This window comes from Amphiura filiformis, chromosome 14 (genome assembly GCF_039555335.1).
Source record: "Amphiura filiformis chromosome 14, Afil_fr2py, whole genome shotgun sequence".
Classification (NCBI taxonomy): domain Eukaryota; kingdom Metazoa; phylum Echinodermata; class Ophiuroidea; order Amphilepidida; family Amphiuridae; genus Amphiura; species Amphiura filiformis.
In genome coordinates, this window is record NC_092641.1 from 47591653 (window position 1) to 47617725 (window position 26073).

The following is a 26073-nucleotide window of genomic DNA, read 5'->3' on the forward strand; positions in this document are numbered from 1 at the left end:
CACTTCGGAGGGTAAATCAATGCTATTAATGAGTAAAAATCCAGGTCTTTTCCCATTTTATTCAATTGCTTTTTCATCAAAACTAGTCTCGGCTTCCACATGTGTTCAGCATTTGGGACTTTCCCCAATATCCATTTTCCGGCTCGCTCGATGTATTTGCTTAAAATATAAGCTCTACACCAACATCACTAAACGTTGTTTATCTCTACGCGTATCAGTACGTAATATAACCAGATGCACTGATCGAGCATTCTGTGTAAGCGATTCCCGTTAAAGATGACGTCATTTAGAGCACCGGGGATTCCCCTATTTAGCAACAGTCGCGTACCCAGTTTGTCCGCTGACCGCAAAATACACATTATAATTCGTACGTGCACAAACGTCACGGTGACAAAGAGCGTTCTTGCTATGAGGCTAATGACATAAATCAATAGCATTGTGTAGGGTTGGGGATTCCCCTACTGTGCTATTACACGTCGCAATATTGTATAGCATGGAAAAGTCCCTTTTACATGAATACGCTCGAGAGTGAATGTCCTTTGCATTATTCAGCAAAATATTTCTGTTTTAGGGAGAAAGTAGGGTAATTTTCTCTTCAATTAATGCTTGTGATTTTACTAAACAAACTGCGCCGTTTCGGTAGCATATCAAAGTTCATCGGGAAAGCCGCATAATACCATATTGGGGAAAGACGGGGACATTTTATGACACGATCTTCCCGTTTTTTTTACGTCATTTCTTATGAATGGATGGTGGAGCTAGTTTTGTTACAGGTCATTCTGTGCGTATCAATGGTAGTGAATGCAATATTTATCATTCCAGTCTAGTATGTAGTCTACGAATCATTGTCGATATCAAAGGTAAGTACACGATATTATAGTAAGCTTATATAGAGTGTAATCATGGTATAAATGTGCAGTATATTTAAATGCTATTATTCAGTATTATGATTGAGAAATGCACATGCACGATGGACACGATCTATTTGGGAAGTAAATACATTATTTTTCCTGTGTAGGCCTACTCCATGCATTATGATCCTAGTACTGTAATAGCATCACTCTTAAATAAAGGGGTCTTCGGCTTCATGTTCTCCCGGGGGTGGGGTTGGGTTAAGGGGGTACTTAATTGGATTATTTTTCGACGGGGGTGTGCGGCTCGAGCTACCGAACCCGGATTTGAGCTTGAAAATAGTAAATTAAAGCAACATGTTTTTCACACATAGGCCTATAGCACGGAAAATTTAAGGGAGACTCATTATGGATTTTTTCTTCAAAACATAGACCCATGTATTAAGGCCCTTATTTATAGTTCTATATAGGAACCTTTTTGGGTGCTTGTATATAAAGAACCCTAACTGTTTCCTGAGGGTGCTCATTGCGAAAAAAAAGGTTGTAAGTTCATCTTTTCTCTAAGAGTGTAAATTTGAATTCCACCTCCTCTTATTGTAATCGGATACATACAGTTTTGTAAAAAAAAAGTGATACAATAAAAAATAGATTGTTGGAAACATTTCTGTAAAACAATATTTTCGATAATATTTCATCATAAACGATGTATTTTCAACTGATTTTCTCACCAGTGCATGTGTAAATTGGCAAAATATATAGATACATGTCCACTGTAAAAACAATTTCGAATTTCTATAAATGTTTAGGTCTTCTTGGGAAAAAAATGTGAACCTTCAATACGAAAGGTCAACATTTTTAAATGATCGCCGGTTTTTCCAGCTACGCACTTTAAGTATACATATCATTAGATTAATGAAGTTTACTTCGAGGACTGTTAAATATAAAAAATATCAAATTTTAATAATTTGCCATAAAATATGTAGGCCCTATTATATCGCGAATTTAAAAAAAAAATCAAAATTATTTGATCATGTTGATATCATCAGGACATTCCTCGTATTGAGAATGCAATTCGACATTTCTGATGTGCTCTCATGTCCCAGAAAATAATACTGTGCAAACGTTGCTATCCGAGCCCTTAATGAAGTGTTTAAATATTCAAAAGAGTTTATATATTTTTAATTAGCACGTATTTTTATACGTGCTTTTGCAGTGTATGTATGCCAACCAAATGAAACACATTTGAAATAATCTCTTTCACACTGATTTGGGAAAATTATTATCTTCAAAGTGAAAACTATCAGTTCTTAACAAGAATGGACTGTTCCATTTAATAAGATCCATGCTACCCCTGTGGAAAAGTTTGGACATATCTTTCACAGAGGGCGTATTTTTTTTCAAATGGAATGAACACATTAGGCGGGTATTGAACTGAAGGCCTATAGATAATAACATCACTGCTCTTCTCCATCTGACTCATTAGCTCAGTTGGTAGAGCATCGGTCCGGTGATCCGAAGGTCCCAGGTTCAAATCCTGGATGGTCAGTGACATTTTTTTCACTGGCTGTCATATATGTGGAGACTTGTGTTAAAAACCTTTCTCACATTAGGCAGCTCTATTTGAATTTTATACACCACATGAGAAAGATGGAAGATTCAGGTTGAATCTTTCTCGATTTTCAATATTATATAGAGTTGATTAATGTGCTATTTCCAATATTGGTGGCTCTGAAAAGAGCCGTTCACTGAAAACTGCCCCTTGTCAACAGAGAACAAGCAAACCCTGCCTATCTGCTAATGTAAAAGGTTTGGTGGCTCTGAAAAGAGCCGTTCACTGAAGACTGCCCCTTGTCAACAGAGAACATGCAAACCCTGCCTATCTGCTAATGTAAAAGGTTTGGTGGCTCTGAAAAGAGCCGTTCACTGAAGACTGCCCCTTGTCAACAGAGAACAAGCAAACCCTGCCTGTCTTCTAATGTAAAAGGTTTGGTGGCTCTGAAAAGAGCCGTTCACTGAAGACTGCCCCTTGCCAACAGAACAAACAGACCTCGCCTATCTGCTGACAAATGCAGAGAGTTTGCAACAAAGTATGTTGCCATGTACCGTACCTCTTTGTGTGATTATTAAATAAATAGGCTTCCCCTTGCCTATGACTACGAGGTCGGCCATCATCGACTGACGTCAGATGATCATTGACTCTTTGACAATTTTCCATTTGAAATTCATACTCCCCCTGTGGAAGATATTTCCAAACCGTCCGCATGGGGTGTGTGGGATTTAAATGGATCAGCCCAATGAATGGACAGAGGCAACGGATCCGGAAATAATGTGTATAAAACAGAAAATGAAAGTTTTGAATGCAATGGGACATTGTGTTTGTCCCATGCACGTTTTTATCAGTACCGGTGTGATTAAAAAATATTGGCCTATATAGCCGCGCCCAACGCACTGAAGGGTCTATTGTTCTATTGTTTCCGATTTGAGCGCTGACATATTGGAAAATGTTGCCAATCAATATTCATGAAGTCGTGCGATCAACACCTACAGCTGTTCAATTGGGCGACTTTATTGTCAGGTGCTTTTATTCATACATTGGGCGTATTGAGCTGCATCGGTTGATCCGCAATTATATTTAATATAGTATTATAGGCCTACAAGTATGATTTGCTTTGCTTTATTGATTGATTCAGAAATAGTATGGCTATATGCTTCAGCAAATATATCACATTTGAGGTCCAGGGTAGACTCCTATATACACGATGCTCATGTAAAATACCATGGTAGGCCTATACATAACAAAACACGATGTGGACCGCGGCTAATGTTTTTAAAAAATACTACAGTAGGAGTGATGTCATAATTACTTCAAATCCTTATAATTATGTAGATCTATTGGCAAACAATGTAGACAACTTACTTGTGTAGATTCTTATATCCGCCATACAGAGCGCACACTTTGCCTATGCTGCTGAACTGTCCGTAGCGAAATGGTAGAGCAAAGCGTGTTCACCGAGTATAATCAAATGAGCGCCCAAACCAATTTGGGCGCTGCAATAGGTTTTTATTCTAGGTGAACCTCTGTTTTGTGTGCATGCGACAACTCACGCACACCCTTGGGATGGACTAGTACAAAAGGTACCTCTCGTACGCATAGGCGCTTTTACGTGACTTTCGTTTCATCACTTATTGACAGTAGCTTGCCTATTATAGCGTTAATACGCTGGTCAGGTCAGTTACCGATTTAATGGCGGAAGCCCTTTATCTCGAACAAAAGGTACCTCTCGATGAATAGCGTGTCGGGAACTCCAATTGGCACAAAGGAACAATAAGCGTTACGTAATCTATTTCTTCTCCTTCCTATATAAACTCCTTGGCCGCGCCCGTTAACATGGTTAAAGGTGAGTGACCAGGTTGTGGTCCGCATGTAACACATTGTGTTTTCTACCACACATTGAAGCCCATCATGCACCCAAACAAATTTTTAAAAACATTCTTATTCCAAGTTCATGCACTGAAGACTGCCCCAAAATTACTCCATTTAGCGATTTGGATTCTAGAAGCAAAATAATAAATTAGGTGGTGTATGACGTGCATTCCCTAAATTCAGTAAATTTTCATCGTCAACCGTGTAATTGAATGGGATTATTTTGAAATTTTAAAACGCTTGAAATGTCACAAACAAATAGGCCTATGTTGATAAATAATATAAATACAAGCTAAAACCGTTGGGGTTCGATAATGAACCCCACAAAACTAAAAAGTATATGGAAAATGCCATACGGCCGGGCGGTTTCACGGGTTGCCGGCTCGATCATGTCATCCGCCGCCTGTAATAAATTACATGATCAGTAGGCCTAGTGCCTCATAAAACATCAGTATTAATCTACCATAGGCGTAGATCCCGGGGTGATGGAGGATAAATCCCACCCAATACTTTGCCAGGGGAATGGTCCATACAATCACCCCCCCAATGTTGACCCCTGTTTGTGGGTTTCTAACCAAATTAACCTCATATTTGGCCATTTTAGCCCCCAAAGCCCAAATTTGTTCACGCTACGCGCGAATTTATTCCACTTTTGCACAATATTTTATCAGTTTAGCTTCAAAATGGCAAAAAGGTGACGGATTCACTATATTTCAAGAAATTTCTTCCAACCCCATCCCCCCAATGTCAAAAAGAAATCTACGCCACTGTAATCTACCATGCTTGTGTTCATGTACAGACCTATATTGTCTAAACAAAACATATTCCATGCATAAAGCTACTACTGTCATGGGGTTATGAGAAAATATGAGCGTTCACCTGATACCAAAATCTACATTTTGATGGGGGTAAAGTTGGGGATGAGGCTGTCAATCGGGTCAAGCACCTTTAAAGATGGATTGGAAAAAGTCTTCATAAAATGTGCATCACTATCAAATAGTAAAATGATCCTTATTGATACTACAGTACAAAGGAATATGCCAGTATATAAAAGCACAGTTTTTGTAAATCATGTTGCAAAGGTGAATAACATAATGGCGGTCTTTGTTTTCGTATAAAATGAAAATGCTTTGCCAGAATAGTAATTCCTTATATCTATAACTTTGAAGTGATAAAAACGGGTTCAATTATTTAGATACTTTTAGACTGTAGTCTAAATGTTCCATGGTCGTTTAGGTGCATGTGATTCGCAAAACGCATGCGCAAACGGGTTGAGCATGAGCATGATGAGAGGGGGAGTGGCTTTTCTGTTTAAAAAAAAAGAGGGCCGCAACTTGGATATATAGTCCCCGGGTATAGTCCATCACCTCTCAAGCTAATTTTGAATAACAATATTTTAAGGAAATCACATCTGAATTAATAGTCATGTGCTAATGGCTAAGTTGTGGCCGGGAGCTGTGGAGGCGTAGCCAGCCTGGACCGGGAATTGTTATTCAACATTTGAACGCGGATGCTCAACAAACATTTATCATAATACTTCTTGAACAACACCAGGAACAACGCTAAATCTATACTTAGAGTGGGTATGTTTGTTCGTGCAGAAGTTGGATGAACAGTTGTTATGAAATCATTCGTTTGATGTCTGAATGCGGAGAAGAAAAAACTTTGAAATACCTTTTACCGATAGGGTTCTGATTTGTCTGCCAAATGGAATAACTTTCACTTTTATGGATCTAGTCGTTGGTAGTGGGAGTGGTGTCACAGTGGACAGTGGTGATGCGACTTTAATTAATTTATGTACGCAATATGCCTTTGAAATTGTACATATAGCAGCAGCAGAATGCCTATAAAAGTTGATGAAATGCAGCATGTAAGATATGCAACTTAATATCTAAAAGTTCTTTTACGAGGGATTGTATAAAGTATAATGTGAGCTAAGTGGGAACGGAGTGGATGATATGAGTACTACTATGTTGCCTTAAAACTTCAGCATCAGTGGAACAGCTGAATGACTAGTGCACTTCAGTTCAAGTTCACAATCGCAAGGTAGCTGTATCAAAATGATTGTATTGATGGAATTATCATCATGTGGTATTTGATGTACATTGAATACCTGCCTCTTCTCAAAACATTAAAATGAGTTAGACTACGTGCAGAATTTATAGTGGCGCATACGGGTTCCGACTCACGTTCGGAAGGTTGGGGGTTCGAGCCCCAGCGGTTGCATATGGTGTCGTACTTATACAGAAGGCACTTATCATATATATCTGTTGTCTCTACCCACTTGCAAATGTATTGGTATAGTGCTGAGAAGGTAAAACAGACTCATTGATCGGATGGAGCGATGAACCCCACAACATAGACCTACATGTTAATACAGTGGAGGGGGGGTGGGGGTTATTAATGGAAAATAGTTGCACACGAAAGCCTGTGAGCAGCATTGCTTCTGCACGACTTGACCTATACCTCAAAGGCTCATGGCTTTAAGACTTGTTTTATTGCATTCAGTGTCAAGAAAAGTGGATCTAATGCTGAATTTGGATCCAGAAAACTGCCGGCAGTCTCGTTTTATGTACTATACAAGTCAACATGGTCAAGGAGTAAAGCTGTATTGTAAAAATTGTGTTTTATTCCGTTGGCATGATAAGGAGCTAAAGTAAATTGGTGCATAATAGATGTAAGACGAGATTGCCGAAACTGATAGGTACTATCATTTTGTCAGAGCTTGTATAGGCCTATGAATGACTATAGTGGTTGGTGTACTTGGTACCGGTATACGTTAACAGACGATAACACAACTTTTGTTTCTTTCTATTTGTTTTTCAGTTTATTCTTCCTCCCTTTGAGTTTGAGACACCGCCACGACGTGCTCCTTTCAGCGAATTGTACCACTCTCCACGTACATCTACAACTCCAACTACAGATTTTGTCACCAGATCGCTATACAATCAACGCTTTGTATCGCCGACACCATTGGCTGAATATTCGCCGCATCAAGTGGCCACACGTCCCTTATTTAGTATCGTCCATAACATTCCTCCCTTTCTCAGAAATCGCCGTCCCCAAATGCCAAGAGCACCGCATATAGATCTGCGTGGTTCAAATAGACTGAGCCCTGCGAACCCCACAAGCATGGCGGTCGAAACCCAACGTGCTTCGGTGACGTCGCCGATGAGACCCACGTGGGACCCACAAGATGATGTGAAAATGGAAGAAACAAAAGGCATGTCATTTTCAAAACGGACTGGAGCTTTCAAGCCACCTTTTAAACATCGTCGTTCACCACCGCCCCAGCATCCCAAAACTGTATCTGTTACCGTTATTAAACCTAGCACTTCAACTTATACAAAGGCAACCGAATCGGTGGCAAAATCAGAGAGGTCATCGAGTACGACCAGTCATTGCCAAGCCGTCTCGGAGAGAGTTACCAAGTCCAGTGAAGGTACGTTGTCTCTGTTGCTCCTGCTTTATCATGCTCCAGCCTCTTGATTTCAAATTCTTCATCTTCTTTACCTTCTTCTCCATCTTCTTTGCTTCTTCCTCGCGTCTGCTTTCTCATCTCGTTTTCTGTATCTTCTTCACTCTCTTCATTTGCATGCCGCCTTTATCATATCATGCTTATTATTCTTCCTCTTTCTTCGACGTATTTCTGTCTTTTCCCTACTTGTGTCTTTTTTGCATCTTCATCTTCTTCCCCCGGGGGGGGCACTCACATGTTAAGGTGGTACGGGTATGCCGCACACCCCTACCAAAATTTAAGTTGAGTGCCCCCCCGGGCTTCTTCCTCCTCTTTTGTCATCTTCGTTTAGGTTATTCAGTATTATAGTACAAGCATGTCAACTTTCTGTTTCTGCAGTCGAGTTATCACTACATGCTAAGCTCTTTTGACTAGTTTTAGGCCTATGTCCAGACAACCCTGGATTTAGCATAGGGCCAGATGGACATGGGGCCCGGGCGGGCCCATGCAGGACTCGATATATCCAGAGAGCCTAGTACACCTTAAATTCTGAGGGTCAAATTTTCCGAGTATTCACGACCAGTCAAATTAGCACTAACTCGGAAATCCGAGTTATGCTTGGGAGTCATTATACTCGGAAATTTGACATCGCAGAAATGAGCGTAACAAGTGATAGTATAGGCTATTGGGTCATTAGGTTTCTCGTGACATGGTGTATGGTTTTGCTATGGTCAATGTGTCAGAGAAATAAAAGTCCGACCGACCATTACTTAAAATCAGTGACGTGCCTGACGGGGAGTAGACTGGCCCCCAGTCTCGGTTCGGTTCCATCTCTGGATAATGTAAAAATAAATAATTACGTAATGCCCTATGAAAAAAAATGCCAACTCCCCCCCCCCCTTATTTTCTTCAATGCCAAAAACCCATTCCTCTTCATCCACAAATCGACGCCACTAATTACACCCACCACAGTCAACCATGCAGCAATATAGAAATATACTCGTATTATAAGTGAACGCGAAAGTCCATTGAGCGCTGATTCCGAGACTGGTCCAATCTGTTAGAGATCTCACTTCCAAATATTCGTTCAACGAAGCACGGTGATTCCGATGTCAATTACGAAAGCCCCGCCCCAGTTTCAATTCAAATATGGTAGCACAAAGCTATGCCGCGGGATGTGACGCAAGATCGGATGGGACACTTGTCAACAACTGAGAGGTATTGAGCTCAAGTGGCACGCGTCTGATAGACCCATGGTACGCGCAATAATAAAAGGCAACCACTCGACTCGGACTTTAGGCCTATTGTCCATATTGCGTACATTATCGCGTGCGGTTTGCAAATGTTTGCACATTATTTAGCTAGGGAAGCCTTTTCAAATATCCCCGCGCTGCCAAGCTGCGTTGATTGGTCGGATACAATATCGTTGTTTAGTCGCTTACACAAACGTTAATGTAGTGAAAACATGGACGTGGTATATAGAAAGATTGCGTGACTCCAAATCCGTAAAAGTGAACTTCCAGCAGTTTGTGGGAGCTGGAAGTCAAATTGCCTACAGACTGGGAGGGTCCGTGTATTGGGTTGATTTTTAATGCTATGTAATCTACATTACCAGTCGTTCTCCACGGACCCGAGGGAGGGTTTAGACGGGGAGGGGGGTAACAAGGGGCGAATCCCCTGAGAACCCCAAGTAAAAAAGAAATAGAAATATCCATTGCCCTTTGTATTCATGCGGTAAACACCTTAATTTGGGTATAAAATAGGCCTAGTATAAAAATGTACATTTTCGTGCGCTTGCACTTCAAATATGAACATTTTTGGCACATAATATAGGCCCTATCCCAGTAGAATTAGGCCGAACTAATCACTTGGCAGTTTTGTTCTTTTACCCTCCCCCCTCACAAAAAGTCCAGGCACGCCACTGCTTCAAGGTTCCGTCTTCACGTTGAATCTTGTGTAATGGGGTTTCCTGCGTTACCTGAAGGGGGTTTTAATCTCCATCTATATAGCATACGCAACTTAGGCGCCTATTTGGTTGAGCTCCCCTTTCATATGGTTACATACCACTAATTAGGCCTGGGTGATACATGAAAAGACTGCATTAAAATCGCTGAAATTGATCAAGTATATAGCCAAAAAAGTACTTTTTAGGGTTTGATGCTTCAAAATGGTATATTTTCTCTCATTATATGACATTTTTGTTGTAATAGTACCAAAATTCATACGCACGGCTTCAGTTTTCGCCAGCTGCCCATAGGGCTGGTACCTAATTCTGAGATGGGATTTGTGTACACTAAAGATTAGCTAAGATTATAGCCTTCTTCTATTGGTATGAATTTTTTTTTTACTTCTTGTGGTGGAAATGTTTTTGAAATCTGCTAATTCGATTTGCAAGGAAAAGAAGGTATGTTTTGCCGTTTCAACGAACGAAAACGATTGAGTATTGCCAAAGTTATGTTTGAATTAATTATGACTTAAAAAGTTATCATAGGTTAGGCCTACACATATAAACATAAACTTGTTCAGCAATCAGCATATCAAAAATATGACATGGTCAACAATTAGGGGAATGATCACTGGAACAAGGTCATATCAGTGGACTACTGAGCATAGCATGATGTTTGGTTGCCTGTGAGTGCATAATTGATGTTGATAACAGATCTAATAATGTTGTAGAATCAAAATCTTCATTATATGGACCACATTGAAGTCAAAGTAATTATCTATCCTATCCTGTATCGTTTTATGGATAACATTGACTCAAAATGTTATTGATGATATTATTGCTATCTTTAACATTAGTTTTGTCTTTTCAATGGGAAAAATCCGATGGAAAATAAAGTTTTTAGGGGTTAGCTATAATATTGAACAATATATCCCATATTTTGGCATGCACTTATAGAAAATAAATAAATTATTGTCTTACTTTATAAATTATAAATACTGTAAAATGACACATAACTAAAGTGAGGCCACTTTCTATTTTTTTTTTTTTTTTTATAAAATTACATTCAACAAAATGATTGAAGACTGAGAAAACAAACAATGCAGACTATATTTACAGAATGGAGTAGGTAAGATGCCATGTCCATAGCTTTGCAGGAGTTTCGGACTAACAATCAACACATTCAAAAAATACAGTTTAAAAGTGAAGATTGTAGTGAATGATCAGTCCTTTTATCATGTGCTTGCCACTATCTACTTTATAGTAAACTATACACTGCGAAATAATATAAAATCATTTTAAAATAAAATGTGCATGTAAGTTGAGTTTACATAGCGAATTAACTAACAACTGCAGTGTATTTTCTTGATTTTAATAATAAGCATGGGTAAAAAGCAGTAAAGACAAAAATACAGAACAATTTGGAGTAATGAATTAAGAGTTGACAGGAGTTATAGGAGTTAATGCTTTTTGCTGTTTCAGTGTGCATGTTCTCAGCATTGATGGTTTGGTGAACTGTCATGTAACATGGATGTAAGCGTGATCCTAAAAAATGCCTTTCATGGTGACCCAAACTATTTACAAGACCTCTTCTGCATTGAGGCTGGCCTTCCCTTTTAAAGGGAATTTTTATTAGTAAATTTTCGCCCTACCATATTGTAACTTTCAGCTTCGAGGGCGCACTGCCATTTTAAGATGTTTACGGTTCAGTGCGTTAAAACAAGAAAAGTATCAGGTCAACATATGTTGAGTTTTTGATCATTTGGCATCTAAATCATATAGTTTCACCTGATGGCATTTAACTGTGAGAGTTCTGAATATGAGAAAATTCACCCGAAATTAGCCATTTTCCCATTGAAACCCGTATAATACATAATTAGTGGTATTTAACCATATTGCCTAGTATTGAGCAAACCCTATGCGGTTTCAGGTATATACAAAATCCCGTACAAAATATCATATGGCCGTGCAAATATGACATTAATCAGATTGCAGTTACATTCGTTTCCCGACAAAACCCCTCATCAAAGATAGGGAAACTACCGGCTGATTGTCAACAAAAGATTCAATGATAAATAACCAGCAGACAATGATAATGCAGTTTTATCTTTGTTTGTTTTCAACACCACATACACGGGGATTTCCCGGTCACTGTACATGTTATATGGTGACCTTCTTCGTTGAACATACTTGTCATTCTATAAGGAACACGGGTATTGTTTAGTAAGGAAGTTGTCATTAGAAGTTCGTTCATCCGTATAGAGAAAATAAATGGTTCCTTTTTTTTCGGTCACCAGCAACACCCACACCAATAATATAGTTCATGTGCAAGGAAGTTGTATATGAGTGAATACATTACGAAATTTCATGGTGTTATGTAATTTATGAGTAAACTTACATGTATACAGGTTTATGTGCTCATTTAATATATTTCCTTCCAGGAATATCATGGCAGCAAAACAAAACATAATTTCTTGATTATAGTTTTCACAGCTTTCTCAGTCCTCAAATCCGCAGTGACAATTAACAAAACCAAAACCAGGGAATTGGATATTTTGTCCATCCCCTTTTGTCCTCTCTGTGTAGGATGCTGGCTATCGTGGTATTTTAGATTTATTAGGCGATTTTGAACAAATCGAAATCATTTAGCGTAGCATGAAAATTACAAAAATAAACTTCCAAGAGGACTCGCACTAACGACCTCCGCATTCGTTGATTTAATGCGAAATCCTTGGACGTCCACGACTGCATCTTGCAATTTTGGTTGTTTTTTTGGATTACATAAGGTAACACCTTGGACGGGTAAGGTTACATCTTGGATGTGACGTGTAAGCTTAGACGTCTAAGATCATCAGTACATCTTGGACGTGTAAGGTTAGGCGTAAGGTACTACATGTATAGGCGTATCATCTTAAGCGTCTTTAGAAGGTATCCGCTATCCATAGCTATCGGCCATCCATATTACTCCCCCATTTACGCCGCGGTAGTCGAGGTGTTACCACTGAGCACTGAGCTATATATGTGACCGTCTACGGCAAGCCACTGGGGTCATAACGTGCAGGTAGCTGCGCGCAGCTTATTTAATGGCTTGCCATAACCGTCGCGGGATCTACTGGCAGTTCACACATTTACAGAGGGGATTGCCCTGATTATGGTGATTCAATTCAATAGACTTGCAGGAACTGAATAATGAATTATCTACACCGAAATTATATTGGTTCCTTGCGGAAACACGCACAACGCAATGAAAGATAACATTCTGCCAATGATTCCTGGTCAGGAGCCCGGGGTCAGGAAGAACTTGCCGTGCATGGATTATAATTAAAGTGTCTTTTTTTTTTTTTGTTGTTGTTAATGTTGGTCATGTTGGTCTTAAATCCTGTAATTATGGAAACTTTTGGGCCTCATAACTGCTAAATTGTTGGTCTTGAGTGTATTTATTTATTTATTTATTTATTTATTTATTTATTTATTTATTTATTTATTTATTTATTTATTTATTTATTTATTATTTATTATTTATTTATTTGTTTATTGAATTTAGACCACCAAATTTACACCCAAAAGGGATTAAAAAGTGATCAATTTGGCAAAAAACAAATCATGAAAAAGCCCGATTTTCGCCTAAATTTCAAATATTTTTGGTGAAATTGATCAAAATTCTCTTCTCTTTGATGCAGGTTTCACGTCCCCATACCCGTCATCATCAACGCTCCCCGTAGATCCGACATACAGTTTACATGTCGCTGTAGAATGCCACCGAGCTACACAACAAGATGTTGATGGAGATACGTAAGTATTGATTGATTGATTGATTGATTGATTGATCGATCGATTAGTTGATTGATTTCATGAGTGATTGGTTGATCGATTTACATATTGATTGATGCATTGGAAAAACTGATGAATGGATGAATGAATGAATGAATGAATCATTGACTAAAATTGATTGATTAAATTGGGACTCTGCTGAAGCTGAATAGGCCACATGCACAAACCTAACCCGAACAGCTTCGAACCCGTGTGTATTTCCCCGTTTTTTTCCAAACTTTATAGCATTTTTAGCATATAGGCCTACCCATCATACTTTTTTTCAGCTGTTTTATTAATAATAAAAAAACATGCTCATAAAGTGACCCATTATAGAATAAGCCTATATCGTAAAATATTGTGTATGTCCCTTTAAAATAGATGAAGCTATGAGCAAGCATCATAAAACTTGAGGTGACACACATATAATATACTAGGGAAATTCCCGGAAAAGTCCCTCCTTATGATCTACATGTGATAAAGTGCACAGTGAGTAACAATATATAGAGCAGATGGTTGTCTACGATGTGAAAAGATATGTGATTTGTCTGTCTGCCTTGACACATAGGCCTAGTTGATCCTTCACTATATGGACCAGAATGGCCTCATCCCAATGGCATCGTTCAATAACCTCAATTAAACAATCATAGTGCAAATTTGACCTCAAGTTGCAGAGTATGAGTTTTTGTACCCACATTTTCAAAGGTCATTCAATGAATGTACAGTCTAGATGTATTGGGGTTAAAGAACTGTGCCCCTGATAGATGAGCATGTTGGGGATCCTAGTGAATTATTATTATTTAAAACCTGATATTTTCGTTTGTTAGTACGTTTGCTATCTGTTTTAGGAAAACCTTGTGAACGATTTTTTTCCTATTTACATTATTTTCAACAATTTCAAGTCTAGGCTAGGAGTAGGCCTAACCACAAGCGCACCGACATGAAAAAAATAAAAAACTTACTTGGGGGAGGGGGCTACTAATATAGCATAAAAATAACGTATGACAATCAGATAAAATTATTCAGTCCAGACAAACTCTACATGACCTTTGTCATATTAAATTTGACTTTTCCGCTGGAATGCTCACACAAGCTTAGATCCTGCTCGCTATACCCCAGAATAAAAATTATGTCCATATGCTTCATTTAGCACCGACAAAAAATATTGTATTTTGTTATTCTTTTTTACCAATGAACTTCCTGATTTTGTTTTTTACTTCCCTTATTTGTAATCATGGTGTTGCTATTTTAACTCTTTTTTTTACATTCTGCGCGTACTAATAACAAAAGGTGTCCACTGGTATCTTGGAGGCATTGTCTTTTTTAAAGACATTTCTTGTTTACATTCTGCGCGTGGTAACACGTGACAGTCTGCTGTCAACTAGCCCGGGGAATTCCCCTTAGGCCGTCTAGTGCGGATCGTCCGAGTGTCAGAGTGGCGGTACAAGTAAATAACACGATGTCCCGGGAAATCCCCTTCCATCTCTGATGTTTAAGGGGGCGCAACACTAAATAAGCGTCCCATAGGATAACGTGTGATTTTGGCCTACTTCGAGCGCCATTCCTGGCGTCCCTGCAATACTTGACAAAATAAATTTGGTATCAAATTAAAGCTCTGTTTCTGTAGATTCCAAAACTTTTGTCGGCATATATCGATGACCGTTGACTTTTTTCGCTATTTCGCGGTGCAAAAATATGGCCTAAAAATATACTAAATTCACCACTCACATTTCAAAATCGGAAGTTGTCTTCATCCGCCACAGAGAATTGCTTTTGAAATAAAATGTCCGGTTTTTTCTGCATGTTATCATTGAAGACACTTGTCGAATTTATATGAGCTGATATTGAGTGATTTAAAGTGAACATGTCGGTAGATATGGTCGCTACAATGTCATACTCACTATGGACTATCTTAGCCGAATTTCGTTCTTACATAAAATGCGTAGTGATTTAGTGTTGCGCCCCTTATAAGGATTTAAAAGTTTTCAAAATCCACATTTGTCACTTATTAATTAAATTAGAGAAAATTTGTAGCTCAACACCGAAAATTTCATGTCCCTGCGACATTTCGTTCAAGAGAAATGTTGTTTTAAAGATCAGTGCCGAAACGCGGAAAATCGCATATTTCGACTTTTCCTCCAATATGCGAGAGTTTGCACAAAACTCACTCAAACTAGTGACAGACAACAATTTAAGCACGTCTTTGAACCAAGTTTAATTTCTTTTCTAGATTATCTGTCTTGCCATTTTGTTTTGGAAAGCACTTGTTAATGAGTGTGAAGTACAAACACCCCCCCTGTTTCAGTAGTAACAATTATGGTCTTTTTGCATAGGCCTACTGAATATGCAGCAAAACGGCTTCATGCAGATTAACAATGCCTATCAACTTTAAAACCCATTTTTGAGCCTTTTTGAAGATTTTTGGATACAATTTCTAGACTTTGCAGGCGCCTGCTCGGCCAATAAAGCATTTTCCCCAATAATAATTCATCAGGGTGACTTTTCGTAATCCTTGTTTATCATCATGATTGAAATAGAACACATTTCATGACACGCATTTCTTATTTTACGCGAAGAATGTAAAAAGAACGCGTTCATAGCGACGGCCGTTACAAGGGGCGCAACACTAAATAAGCGTCCCATAGGATAACGTGTGATTTTGGCCTACTTCGAGCGCCATTCCTGGCGTCCCTGCAATACTTGACAAAATAAATTTGGTATCAAATTAAAGCTCTGTTTCTGTAGATTCCAAAACTTTTGTCGGCATATATCGATGACCGTTGACTTTTTCGCTATTTCGCGGTGCAAAAATATGGCCTAAAAATATACTAAATTCACCACTCACATTTCAAAATCGGAAGTTGTCTTCATCCGCCACAGAGAATTGCTTTTGAAATAAAATGTCCGGTTTTTTTGCATGTTATCATTGAAGACACTTGTCGAATTTATATGAGCTGATATTGAGTGATTTAAAGTGAACATGTCGGTAGATATGGTCGCTACAATGTCATACTCACTATGGACTATATTAGCCGAATTTCGTTCTTACATAAAATGCGTAGTGATTTAGTGTTGCGCCCCTTATAAGGATTTAAAAGTTTTCAAAATCCACATTTGTCACTTATTAATTAAATTAGAAAATTTGTAGCTCAACACCGAAAATTTCATGTCCCTGCGACATTTCGTTCAAGAGAAATGTTGTTTTAAAGATCAGTGCCGAAACGCGGAAAATCGCATATTTCGACTTTTCCTCCAATATGCGAGAGTTTGCACAAAACTCACTCAAACTAGTGACAGACAACAATTTAGGCTCGTCTTTGAACCAAGTGTAATTTCTTTTCTAGATTATCTGTCTTGCCATTTTGTTTTGGAAAGCACTTGTTAATGAGTGTGAAGTACAAACACCCCCCCCCCCCTGTTTCAGTAGTAACAATTATGGTCTTTTTGCATCTAGGCCTACTGAATATGCAGCAAAACGGCTTCATGCAGATTAACAATGCCTATCAACTTTAAAACCCATTTTGAGCCTTTTTGAAGATTTTTGGATACAATTTCTAGACTTTGCAGGCGCCTGCTCGGCCAATAAAGCATTTTCCCCAATAATAATTCATCAGGGTGACTTTTCGTAATCCTTGTTTATCATCATGATTGAAATAGAACACATTTCATGACGCGCATTTCTTATTTTACGCGAAGAATGTAAAAAGAACGCGTTCATAGCGACGGCCGTTACAAGGATTTAAAAGTTTTCAAAATCCACATTTGTCACTTATTAATTAAATTAGAGAAAATTTGTAGCTCAACACCGAAAATTTCATGTCCCTGCGACATTTCGTTCAAGAGAAATGTTGTTTTAAAGATCAGTGCCGAAACGCGGAAAATCGCATATTTCGACTTTTCCTCCAATATGCGAGAGTTTGCACAAAACTCACTCAAACTAGTGACAGACAACAATTTAAGCACGTCTTTGAACCAAGTTTAATTTCTTTTCTAGATTATCTGTCTTGCCATTTTGTTTTGGAAAGCACTTGTTAATGAGTGTGAAGTACAAACACCCCCCTGTTTCAGTAGTAACAATTATGGTCTTTTTGCATAGGCCTACTGAATATGCAGCAAAACGGCTTCATGCAGATTAACAATGCCTATCAACTTTAAAACCCATTTTTGAGCCTTTTTTTTTTTTTTTTTATACAATTTCTAGACTTTGCAGGCGCCTGCTCGGCCAATAAAGCATTTTCCCCAATAATAATTCATCAGGGTGACTTTTCGTAATCCTTGTTTATCATCATGATTGAAATAGAACACATTTCATGACACGCATTTCTTATTTTACGCGAAGAATGTAAAAAGAACGCGTTCATAGCGACGGCCGTTACAAGGGGGCGCAACACTAAATAAGCGTCCCATAGGATAACGTGTGATTTTGGCCTACTTCGAGCGCCATTCCTGGCGTCCCTGCAATACTTGACAAAATAAATTTGGTATCAAATTAAAGCTCTGTTTCTGTAGATTCCAAAACTTTTGTCGGCATATATCGATGACCGTTGACTTTTTCGCTATTTCGCGGTGCAAAAAATATGGCCTAAAAATATACTAAATTCACCACTCACATTTCAAAATCGGAAGTTGTCTTCATCCGCCACAGAGAATTGCTTTTGAAATAAAATGTCCGGTTTTTTCTGCATGTTATCATTGAAGACACTTGTCGAATTTATATGAGCTGATATTGAGTGATTTAAAGTGAACATGTCGGTAGATATGGTCGCTACAATGTCATACTCACTATGGACTATATTAGCCGAATTTCGTTCTTACATAAAATGCGTAGTGATTTAGTGTTGCGCCCCTTAAGCTATTTGATAACAAACGCGCTATACCTGGGAACAGCTGACATGTTTACAAAACAACGTACTCTTATCTTAACACCATAACCATAAAAAAATCATAAATTTTGTCCATAAAACTCTACATGCAGACTGACTGATGCAGAATGAATTTTACATGCTTCCTGAGAGTTAAAGGGGCATTTCGTGATCCACAGCCTTATCCCCCCACAAAACCCAAAAAAAAAGTTGAGATTTTTACACCACTGGATACCTCTGGCTACATAATGTTTATGTACCAAATATTTCTTGCAGATTAATTCGTTTAGAAAAAATATAGCCAAATTTGAATTTCGTTCTGGTGCACCAGAACGAAATTACAACACATTGTCTATGGAGCAGTGTAATACACATAATCATGCATAACTCGCAAACGCAAAATCGGAATCAACTGAAATTTTGGAAATAAGCTTTTTTCGTGGATATCTACTGAAAAATGTCATAAAAAGAGGATGCTAGGATCACGAAATCCTCCTTTAAATGAAGTAATGAACCAAAATGCCATTTACAAAATTTTAAAAAATTCTAAAAAGTTTAACTTGTCGCGCAAAAACTTAAAAAGATACTAGTCTATGCATGCATTCCCCTTTTGTACGTGAGGATTTAGGTCAATGTGTGTTCGTGTTTGGTGGCTGGCCAACAATGGTGGGTGGGGTGGGGTGGGTGTGTTTGCTCCTTGGAGTGTGTGGGGGATGTATTTGCGGGTCGCTAATATAATTATATAGGCCTAATATTTACGTATTGGACCTATTCGTGGCATTCCAAGATATGGAAAAACTGCGTTGCTGTGGTTTGTTCATTTTGTGGGCCATGGGGCTGAAAGAGGAAGAATGGTTGACCAGGCCAACTCTATATCCAGGGAGGTAGCCAACACGGTCAACACCTGTTTTACTCTACTCTACATAGGTCTACTCTACATGCAGACAGTCTGATGCAAAATGTAATTTTACATGCTTTCCGAGTTAAACGAAGTAATGAACCAATATGCAATTTTCAAAATTTTAAAAAATTCTAAAACGTTTAATGTCGCGCAAAAACTTAAAAAGATACTAGGCCTATATGCATGCATTCCCTTTTGTACGTGAGGGTTTACGTATGAGTGTTCGTGTTTGGTGGCTGGCCACCAATGGTGTGTGGGGGTGTGTTTGCTCCTTCGAGTGTGTGGGATGTATTTGCGGGTCGCTAATAATTATATAATATTTACGTATTGGGTCTATTCGTGGCATTCCAAGATATGGAAAAACTACGTTGCTGTGATTTGTTCATTTTGTGGGTCATGGGGCTGAAAGAGGAAGAATGGTTGACCAGGCCAACTCTATATCCAGGGAGGTAGCCATCATCTGTTTTTGTGCAATAACTATATTACCAGCAACTAAATGGTTTTTTTTTTAAATTTGTTTCCGTTAAGGGCTCATCCATCAGCATTTGTTTAATTGTTTGTTAGTTTATTTAACAAATTAAAATATTTATAGGGCCTATAATGTAAATGAACACTTAACTTTTAAGATAGCTTATGGTAATTCAATAATGTCTTCCTTACAGGCCGCTACATATCGCCATATCACAAGCAGACGAGATTGAACTCGGTCTTATTCATCATCTAATCTGCCTGGTGTCAATGTCAGGAAGATCCGTGGATATATATAACTACGTACAGCAAGTGAGTAGGCCTACATTCATATATAGGGCCCACATTACCAGCATTCCAAGTAGGGCCTACTTGGAGGCCGGTCGAGTGCAGATCCGTCGGAACACGCTTTTCAATACGGAATAAATGCTAACATCATCGTGACATCATCCAAGCAGCAAAGTTCATTTCCCATTGAAAAGTGTTATCCGACGGATCTGCAGTCGACTATTCTGCTTGTCAATGTAAATTTTGAAACATAAACTTCATCCATGGCGTTGTCTTTTTAAAAGACATTTCTTGTTTTCTTCCGTTATCAGGATAGTCCTACTTCTGTATTAAGGGAAAAATGCTAAATTTTAAAACAAAACAAAATATGCTATAAAACAATAGCGTATTTCATGGAAATCCGATCAAACAGAGCCAAATTCTTGGGACTTTTTATGTTGAAGCAGATGGCTAACATACAGAGCATATATTTAAGCTTAGACTTAGATTATGGGCTAACGGACTCATCCCATCAATTTGTTCAAACCTTTTTTTTTTTTCCAGACTCCGCTTCATATTGCCGTGATTACAGACAATGCCGATATTACCCGTATGCTCCTAGAGGCTGGTGCTAATCCAAATGAGACAGATAGAAATGGGTTGACTGCTGTTCACCACGCATGCGTCAATAATAGTATCGTCTGCTTGAAAACCATTCTGGGCAGGTCAAAGTTCACAGTGGATTTGAATGCCAGGAATTACAATGGTGCGTATGTTATTTAGCATTTCTCTATATTGAAAATAAGTAAATTAAGTAATTATCTTATTATTGTTAGCCTACTATTAAGAGTGTAAAGTGCAGATTATAACAAATATTTAATATATTAAATATTTAATGAAATGATCTCTTATAGAACATGATCGTTGATAGGTCAACTGGATTACGCTTTCTTTGTTATGAACCACTGATTGAAATTATCACAACACAAAGCCTATGGCATATTAAAATTTGGAACAGGTTTATGAGCCCAGGCTTGGAGCAGTAATGAGTAACCAATGGTTACTAACGTGCACTACGACAGCGAATTGTCCATAAAGCCCCCCCATACATGTTTTGTATATTTTACAAGAAAGCAGACGCCTATTGATAGATCATGCAGGAATGTAGGCCTATTTTTGACCAGCATTCCGCCTGTTTAGAATCAAGAATAAGCCCCCATGTTCTATTCGGATTAGTAAAGAACATTAGATATGGGATATGATATATTCTAGAGGATAGAATAGCCAGCATCCCCATCCATTATTATACCAACAATGTTGCATGTAACATCAGTATACAGCTGCAGGGAAGAAGCTCCTTTTTAACAATACGTCAAATAGAAACACAACCAGGTTTATAATCATGATAATCGGGTTTATAATCATGATAATCGAGTTTATCAAATGACAGATCAACGTTATTGCTGGTATTTTTTGTGAGACATGTCAAATATTTACAAAAGGCTATTTGTAATATTGTTTTCAGGGTTTGCACCATTGCATGCAACTGTCATGGATAACAACATGGAGATGACCAACTCATTACTTGCATCGGGAGCCAGCGTTGAAGTACAGGTAATAATAATTGTATAGAATTCTTATCAAACCATATCTTAAACATATTTAAAGAGGAAGCCCTGCCAGAGCGGTTCTTCTGGGTGAACCAAACCTGCCTGGTTATCAGATAAATCGGTGACAAAGTTATCTCTGAATTTGACAGGTGCTATATGTTTTAATGTTATTTCATCAACTAGCACCTGTCAAATTCAGAGAAACCCTTGTCACTGATTAATATGATAACAAGGCAGTTTTGTTTACCCCAGAAGAACTGCTCTTGCAGGGCTTCCACTTTAAAGAAATGCAGTTATTGTGAAAGTGCTATGTGCCTGCATAAGCTATCTCAACCTACCCTTTTATGTGCACATTTACTTCAGTATATAATATTCAGTGATCCTAAGCAAGGAACTGACCGTGGTATGGTGTAAACAGCATGACAAGGAAAGTTTCCAACAATCACCATTCCCTACCTTTTATATCTAGGATAGACTTAAATTTCTTAAAAGTAGGCCCTTTATACTTTAATGTTGGTTTCATTATGTCATGCCACTGAGGGCAGTGCTAGTGACGCATGGGCATTGCAGGCAAACGGAGACAATCAAGGCTTGTGATTGGCCAATACGTCATGCCGCAGCGGCAAGCGAGATGAAAGTATGACTGACAGGGACATAACGGTAACGTAGAACTATAACCGTAGCGGATGCAGGTGTCCCTCAAAACACACCTTCTTTGCCGGCACATCCCTTTTTAAAGGAATTTTTATTTGGCAACTGATGCCCATGACTGTGCCATCCGTATAGATCATAGTTTCCATGTGCTCGAAAAAGGACCCACGATGCGCGTGTTTTGACCTGTTTTCTAACCAAAGCATGTTGAGACTTTTCTCTCATTTCTAAAACGCGCCTTTAACAATCAATCTCTTCCACAGGATGCTAAAAATGGTTGGTCACCACTCTTCCACGCAGTCATCAATCAGAATCAACCCATGATAACGAGACTAATCGAAGCTGGAGCTGAAGTGAATGCACAATCATATTCTGGGAACACTGCCTTGCACGTGGCGACAGGAAGAGGCTACACAGATGTAGTGAGGCTGCTGATGCGATATGGGGCTGACATGAGCGTGAAGAACACTCATCGCGAATCACCTGGGATGATGTCCAATGATAACATGGTAAGAATTGAAATAATTATACCGTAAAACCTCGTCTACAAGCATATAGAGTGTTTTTGATGACAGCTTAATTAATCCAGACGCTCTTCATAAACCAAATCATAATATTATGGAGTTTGAGTAAATAAATTACCGAAACAAGCGTATACAAATAAGTATTATTATGTGACCAATTTATTGCATTGGCATTAATACTGCTGTTCCGTGTTAATTTAGCTTTCATCAAAAACACTCTATATATGTTTCTAGACGAGGTTTTACGGATTGCATTATGCTATGAAATCCACATTTTTGATCAATAACAAACTGGCATATTATTTTGTGAAACTTTATTGCTTTTTAAAGTTATCCAGTTAGTAGTATTATGTCCTTTTGGAGTATGGTGTAGCAATGAAGGATACTGTAGAATTTCATCTACAAACATACCTCTAAATGTGTGTTTTATTCACGAAAGAAACGAATGACAGACACCCACCACAAAAACATTAATTTGAAGTTTGAGAAACTATATTACAGATACAGACGGCTGTACAAACATGTATTATTTTGAGATCAATATATTGTAGACCTAATGTTTTTGTGGATGCCTGTCTTTCGTCTCTTTCGTCAAATCACTAATTTAATAGAGGCATATACATGCATGCTACTATTCTCAGTATACATTATGCTTGTAGACGGAATTCTACGGTATGTCATCGTTTGCCTCAATATTATATATTAAACCACATGTTATGAACCCGCGCTTATGAGATCTGCCCACTTGGGACCTGCAAATTAGGCCTGTACGTTGACTCCATTGAGTCAATAGTTATTCGTTAGCTGCTTTTCAGCTTACATTTAATCTAGCTGTAAATGTATCAAGAATATTATTATTATTACAATACGCTACATACTCCTTATGCAAATCGGTATTTTTCACCAAAGTTTTATATGAAAAAGGGGTTATAACTAATTAAATCATACTTATTACTATGGCCAAAACACATGTTACCAAGTGACAACATTTGATGCCAAATTGCCCCAGGTGTAGGTCACTTACTGGAAAGCTGGACTGAACAATGTCCATGATGATAATCTTACTCAATTGAATACTATATTGAAATGAAGCATGTTTATGTTTAAATCACCTATGTACACACTCTGATCAAAACTATTTCTTTATTTTCAGATCGCAAATATTCTCCATGGAAGTAGACCAGTACCTATACCAACAATGCAATATCATAATGCCCCACATATACGTGTACCAGTAAGGACCCGACGTGAGATCACAACACCGCATCCGCTATCTGAGTTAATGCATCAACGCCGACCATCATCTCGCAAATCTGGAAGCCAATTACCATTGTCGTTGGTCACGCACAGACGTGAGTCCCCACCAAGACCAAACGGACATTCTCGCTCATCTATCGGCCCAGGTCCTCTAGCGTATCCCCCTGGACATACCTATGATTTACCTTCACCAAAGAAATTAAAGATTGATGAGAGCAGGACAAGTGAAACGAAAGCTAGCAAGTCTCATCCTCGTAAAAGGGTTAAAACTGAAGAAGCTGTATCGAGTTGTCGTGTGTCGGTTATAGTAAATCCTAAGGAAGACAAGACAAGAACTGCGTCAGGCAGGGGAAAAACCTCACCAAAGAATGCCACGAGTTTCTCAGATGTTAAAACAAAGAGTTGTTTGTGAAGGAGACATGCACAACTTTATCTTGAAGCCACTGCCAGAGTTCGAACGTTCCTCAGGACCAGGAAAAGGGAACAAGACATCGGATGGGGACAAGAAGTTAAAATCTGAACAAATGCCTGTTTTGAAGCCTTCATCAACAGCAGCAACTGCAGCGGAGAAGGATCAAGGATCCTCAGCAAAACAAATGCCAACTTTAGAACTCTCATCATCATCATCATCATCAGAAGCATCGCCCGAGAGATCAGGGGCAGCAGTTGCACTACCACAGGATAGTAGAGAAGATGTTTCCTATGGAGACCCTCCGAGTCCTGTTCTTGAAATGTCAGACATTGAGGATGAAGACGAGCCTATGGATGAGGCAATTTCGTCTCCGAAAAGAGCGCACAAAACTGTTTATGATGATGTTAGCAGTGTTGAAGATGATAATGCTGACGATAAACAGCCGATGAAGAGATTACGTAAGGACAGTGACGATACAGACGGCACAACTAATGATAAGGAGGTAGACAGCTAACTGTAAATAAAATAAAAATTATTGTGCATAAGACATGTCAATACTGTTATGGCTATGGGCTGAAATCCATACACCCACCTGTGGAAGACGTGTCTTTAATCTTCCACACAGGGAGTGTCAGTTTCAAATGGGGTTACCTGAATGAATGGGTGACTCCGTTTGAAATTGACACTGTCTCTCTGTTTGAGATATTAAGGACATGTCTTCCATTGGGGGTATAGGAGTTTCAATTGGAATGAGCCAATATAATAGAGGACCATAGGATAGACCATAGTTAAAAAGCTGTGGCTTCTTTGGTTGAGTGATCAAATATTTTGTCGATAATTTCAAAAAAATTACTTACTGTATTCTGTAAAGTTTTTGTATAAAGTAACGTATAGGGAAGATGTAGTGACTGACAAAGGTTTCGTAGTCAGTTCCGGTCAGTGTAATGCCAGGCTTTTTCAAATATCTTCCATGTAGATCATGGGAGCACATTGCCAAAACATAATAATGATCATGAGAAATATAGTAGAAATCAAAGGTAGACATGTTAGAGTATAGGTTAAACTATATATAGAGAAGTAGAATGAGTAAAATGTGATCATGTAAAACAAGTGAAAAAGCTAGTTTATTTATTAGTCTTTTGTTTCTAATATCGCATTTAATACAATTATACTTAGCAGATATATAATATTGTCAATATCCACGAGGGGCGGATGAATTAAAGATGTCACAAATGACAATCCAAACTTTCTGCATCAGAAAACTTTAAACATTTTTGAAGTGAAGTAGACTAGTTAGTACACGTCAACAAAAGGGAGTTATAAGGAAATGCTGGCAAAGACTTTACAAAGAAATTGGACAATTTCTCGTTAAAATCCATATTATGCGCCCCCCCTATGGAATACATAACCTTAATCTCCCACGGGGGGGGTAGATATCAAATGGTGCAAACCACGCAGGTAACCCCATTTGAAATTCACACTCCTTTTGTGGATTAAGGTCGTGTCTAAATGATGTCCTCCATAGGATGTGTATGGATATCAACTGGATTAGCCCAATAACCGCTCTTAATCTATACATGGTGTCCCTGAAAGAACTATATCGTCGGGAACTGATTTTTGTGTGTGGTATTTTA

General features: G+C 38.4%; 1 protein-coding gene across 2 annotated transcripts; it reads left to right on the forward strand.

Moving 5' to 3' along the window:
• Window positions 1-471: 471 nt before the first annotated feature.
• Window positions 472-24585, forward strand: LOC140170210 (uncharacterized). Of its 2 annotated transcripts, none has more exons than XM_072193546.1 (8): window positions 472-860; window positions 7102-7717; window positions 13358-13469; window positions 19913-20030; window positions 20550-20751; window positions 21511-21599; window positions 22510-22755; window positions 23924-24585. In XM_072193546.1, exons 2-8 carry the CDS (start codon window positions 7342-7344, stop codon window positions 24437-24439), a joined length of 1659 nt encoding a protein of 552 aa, XP_072049647.1. In that variant the 5' UTR covers window positions 472-860; window positions 7102-7341; the 3' UTR covers window positions 24440-24585. The 2 variants fall into 2 exon arrangements, with proteins under 2 accessions (XP_072049647.1, XP_072049646.1); XM_072193545.1 differs by lacking the exon at window positions 472-860 and adding an exon at window positions 6016-6145.
• Window positions 24586-26073: the final 1488 nt, after the last annotated feature.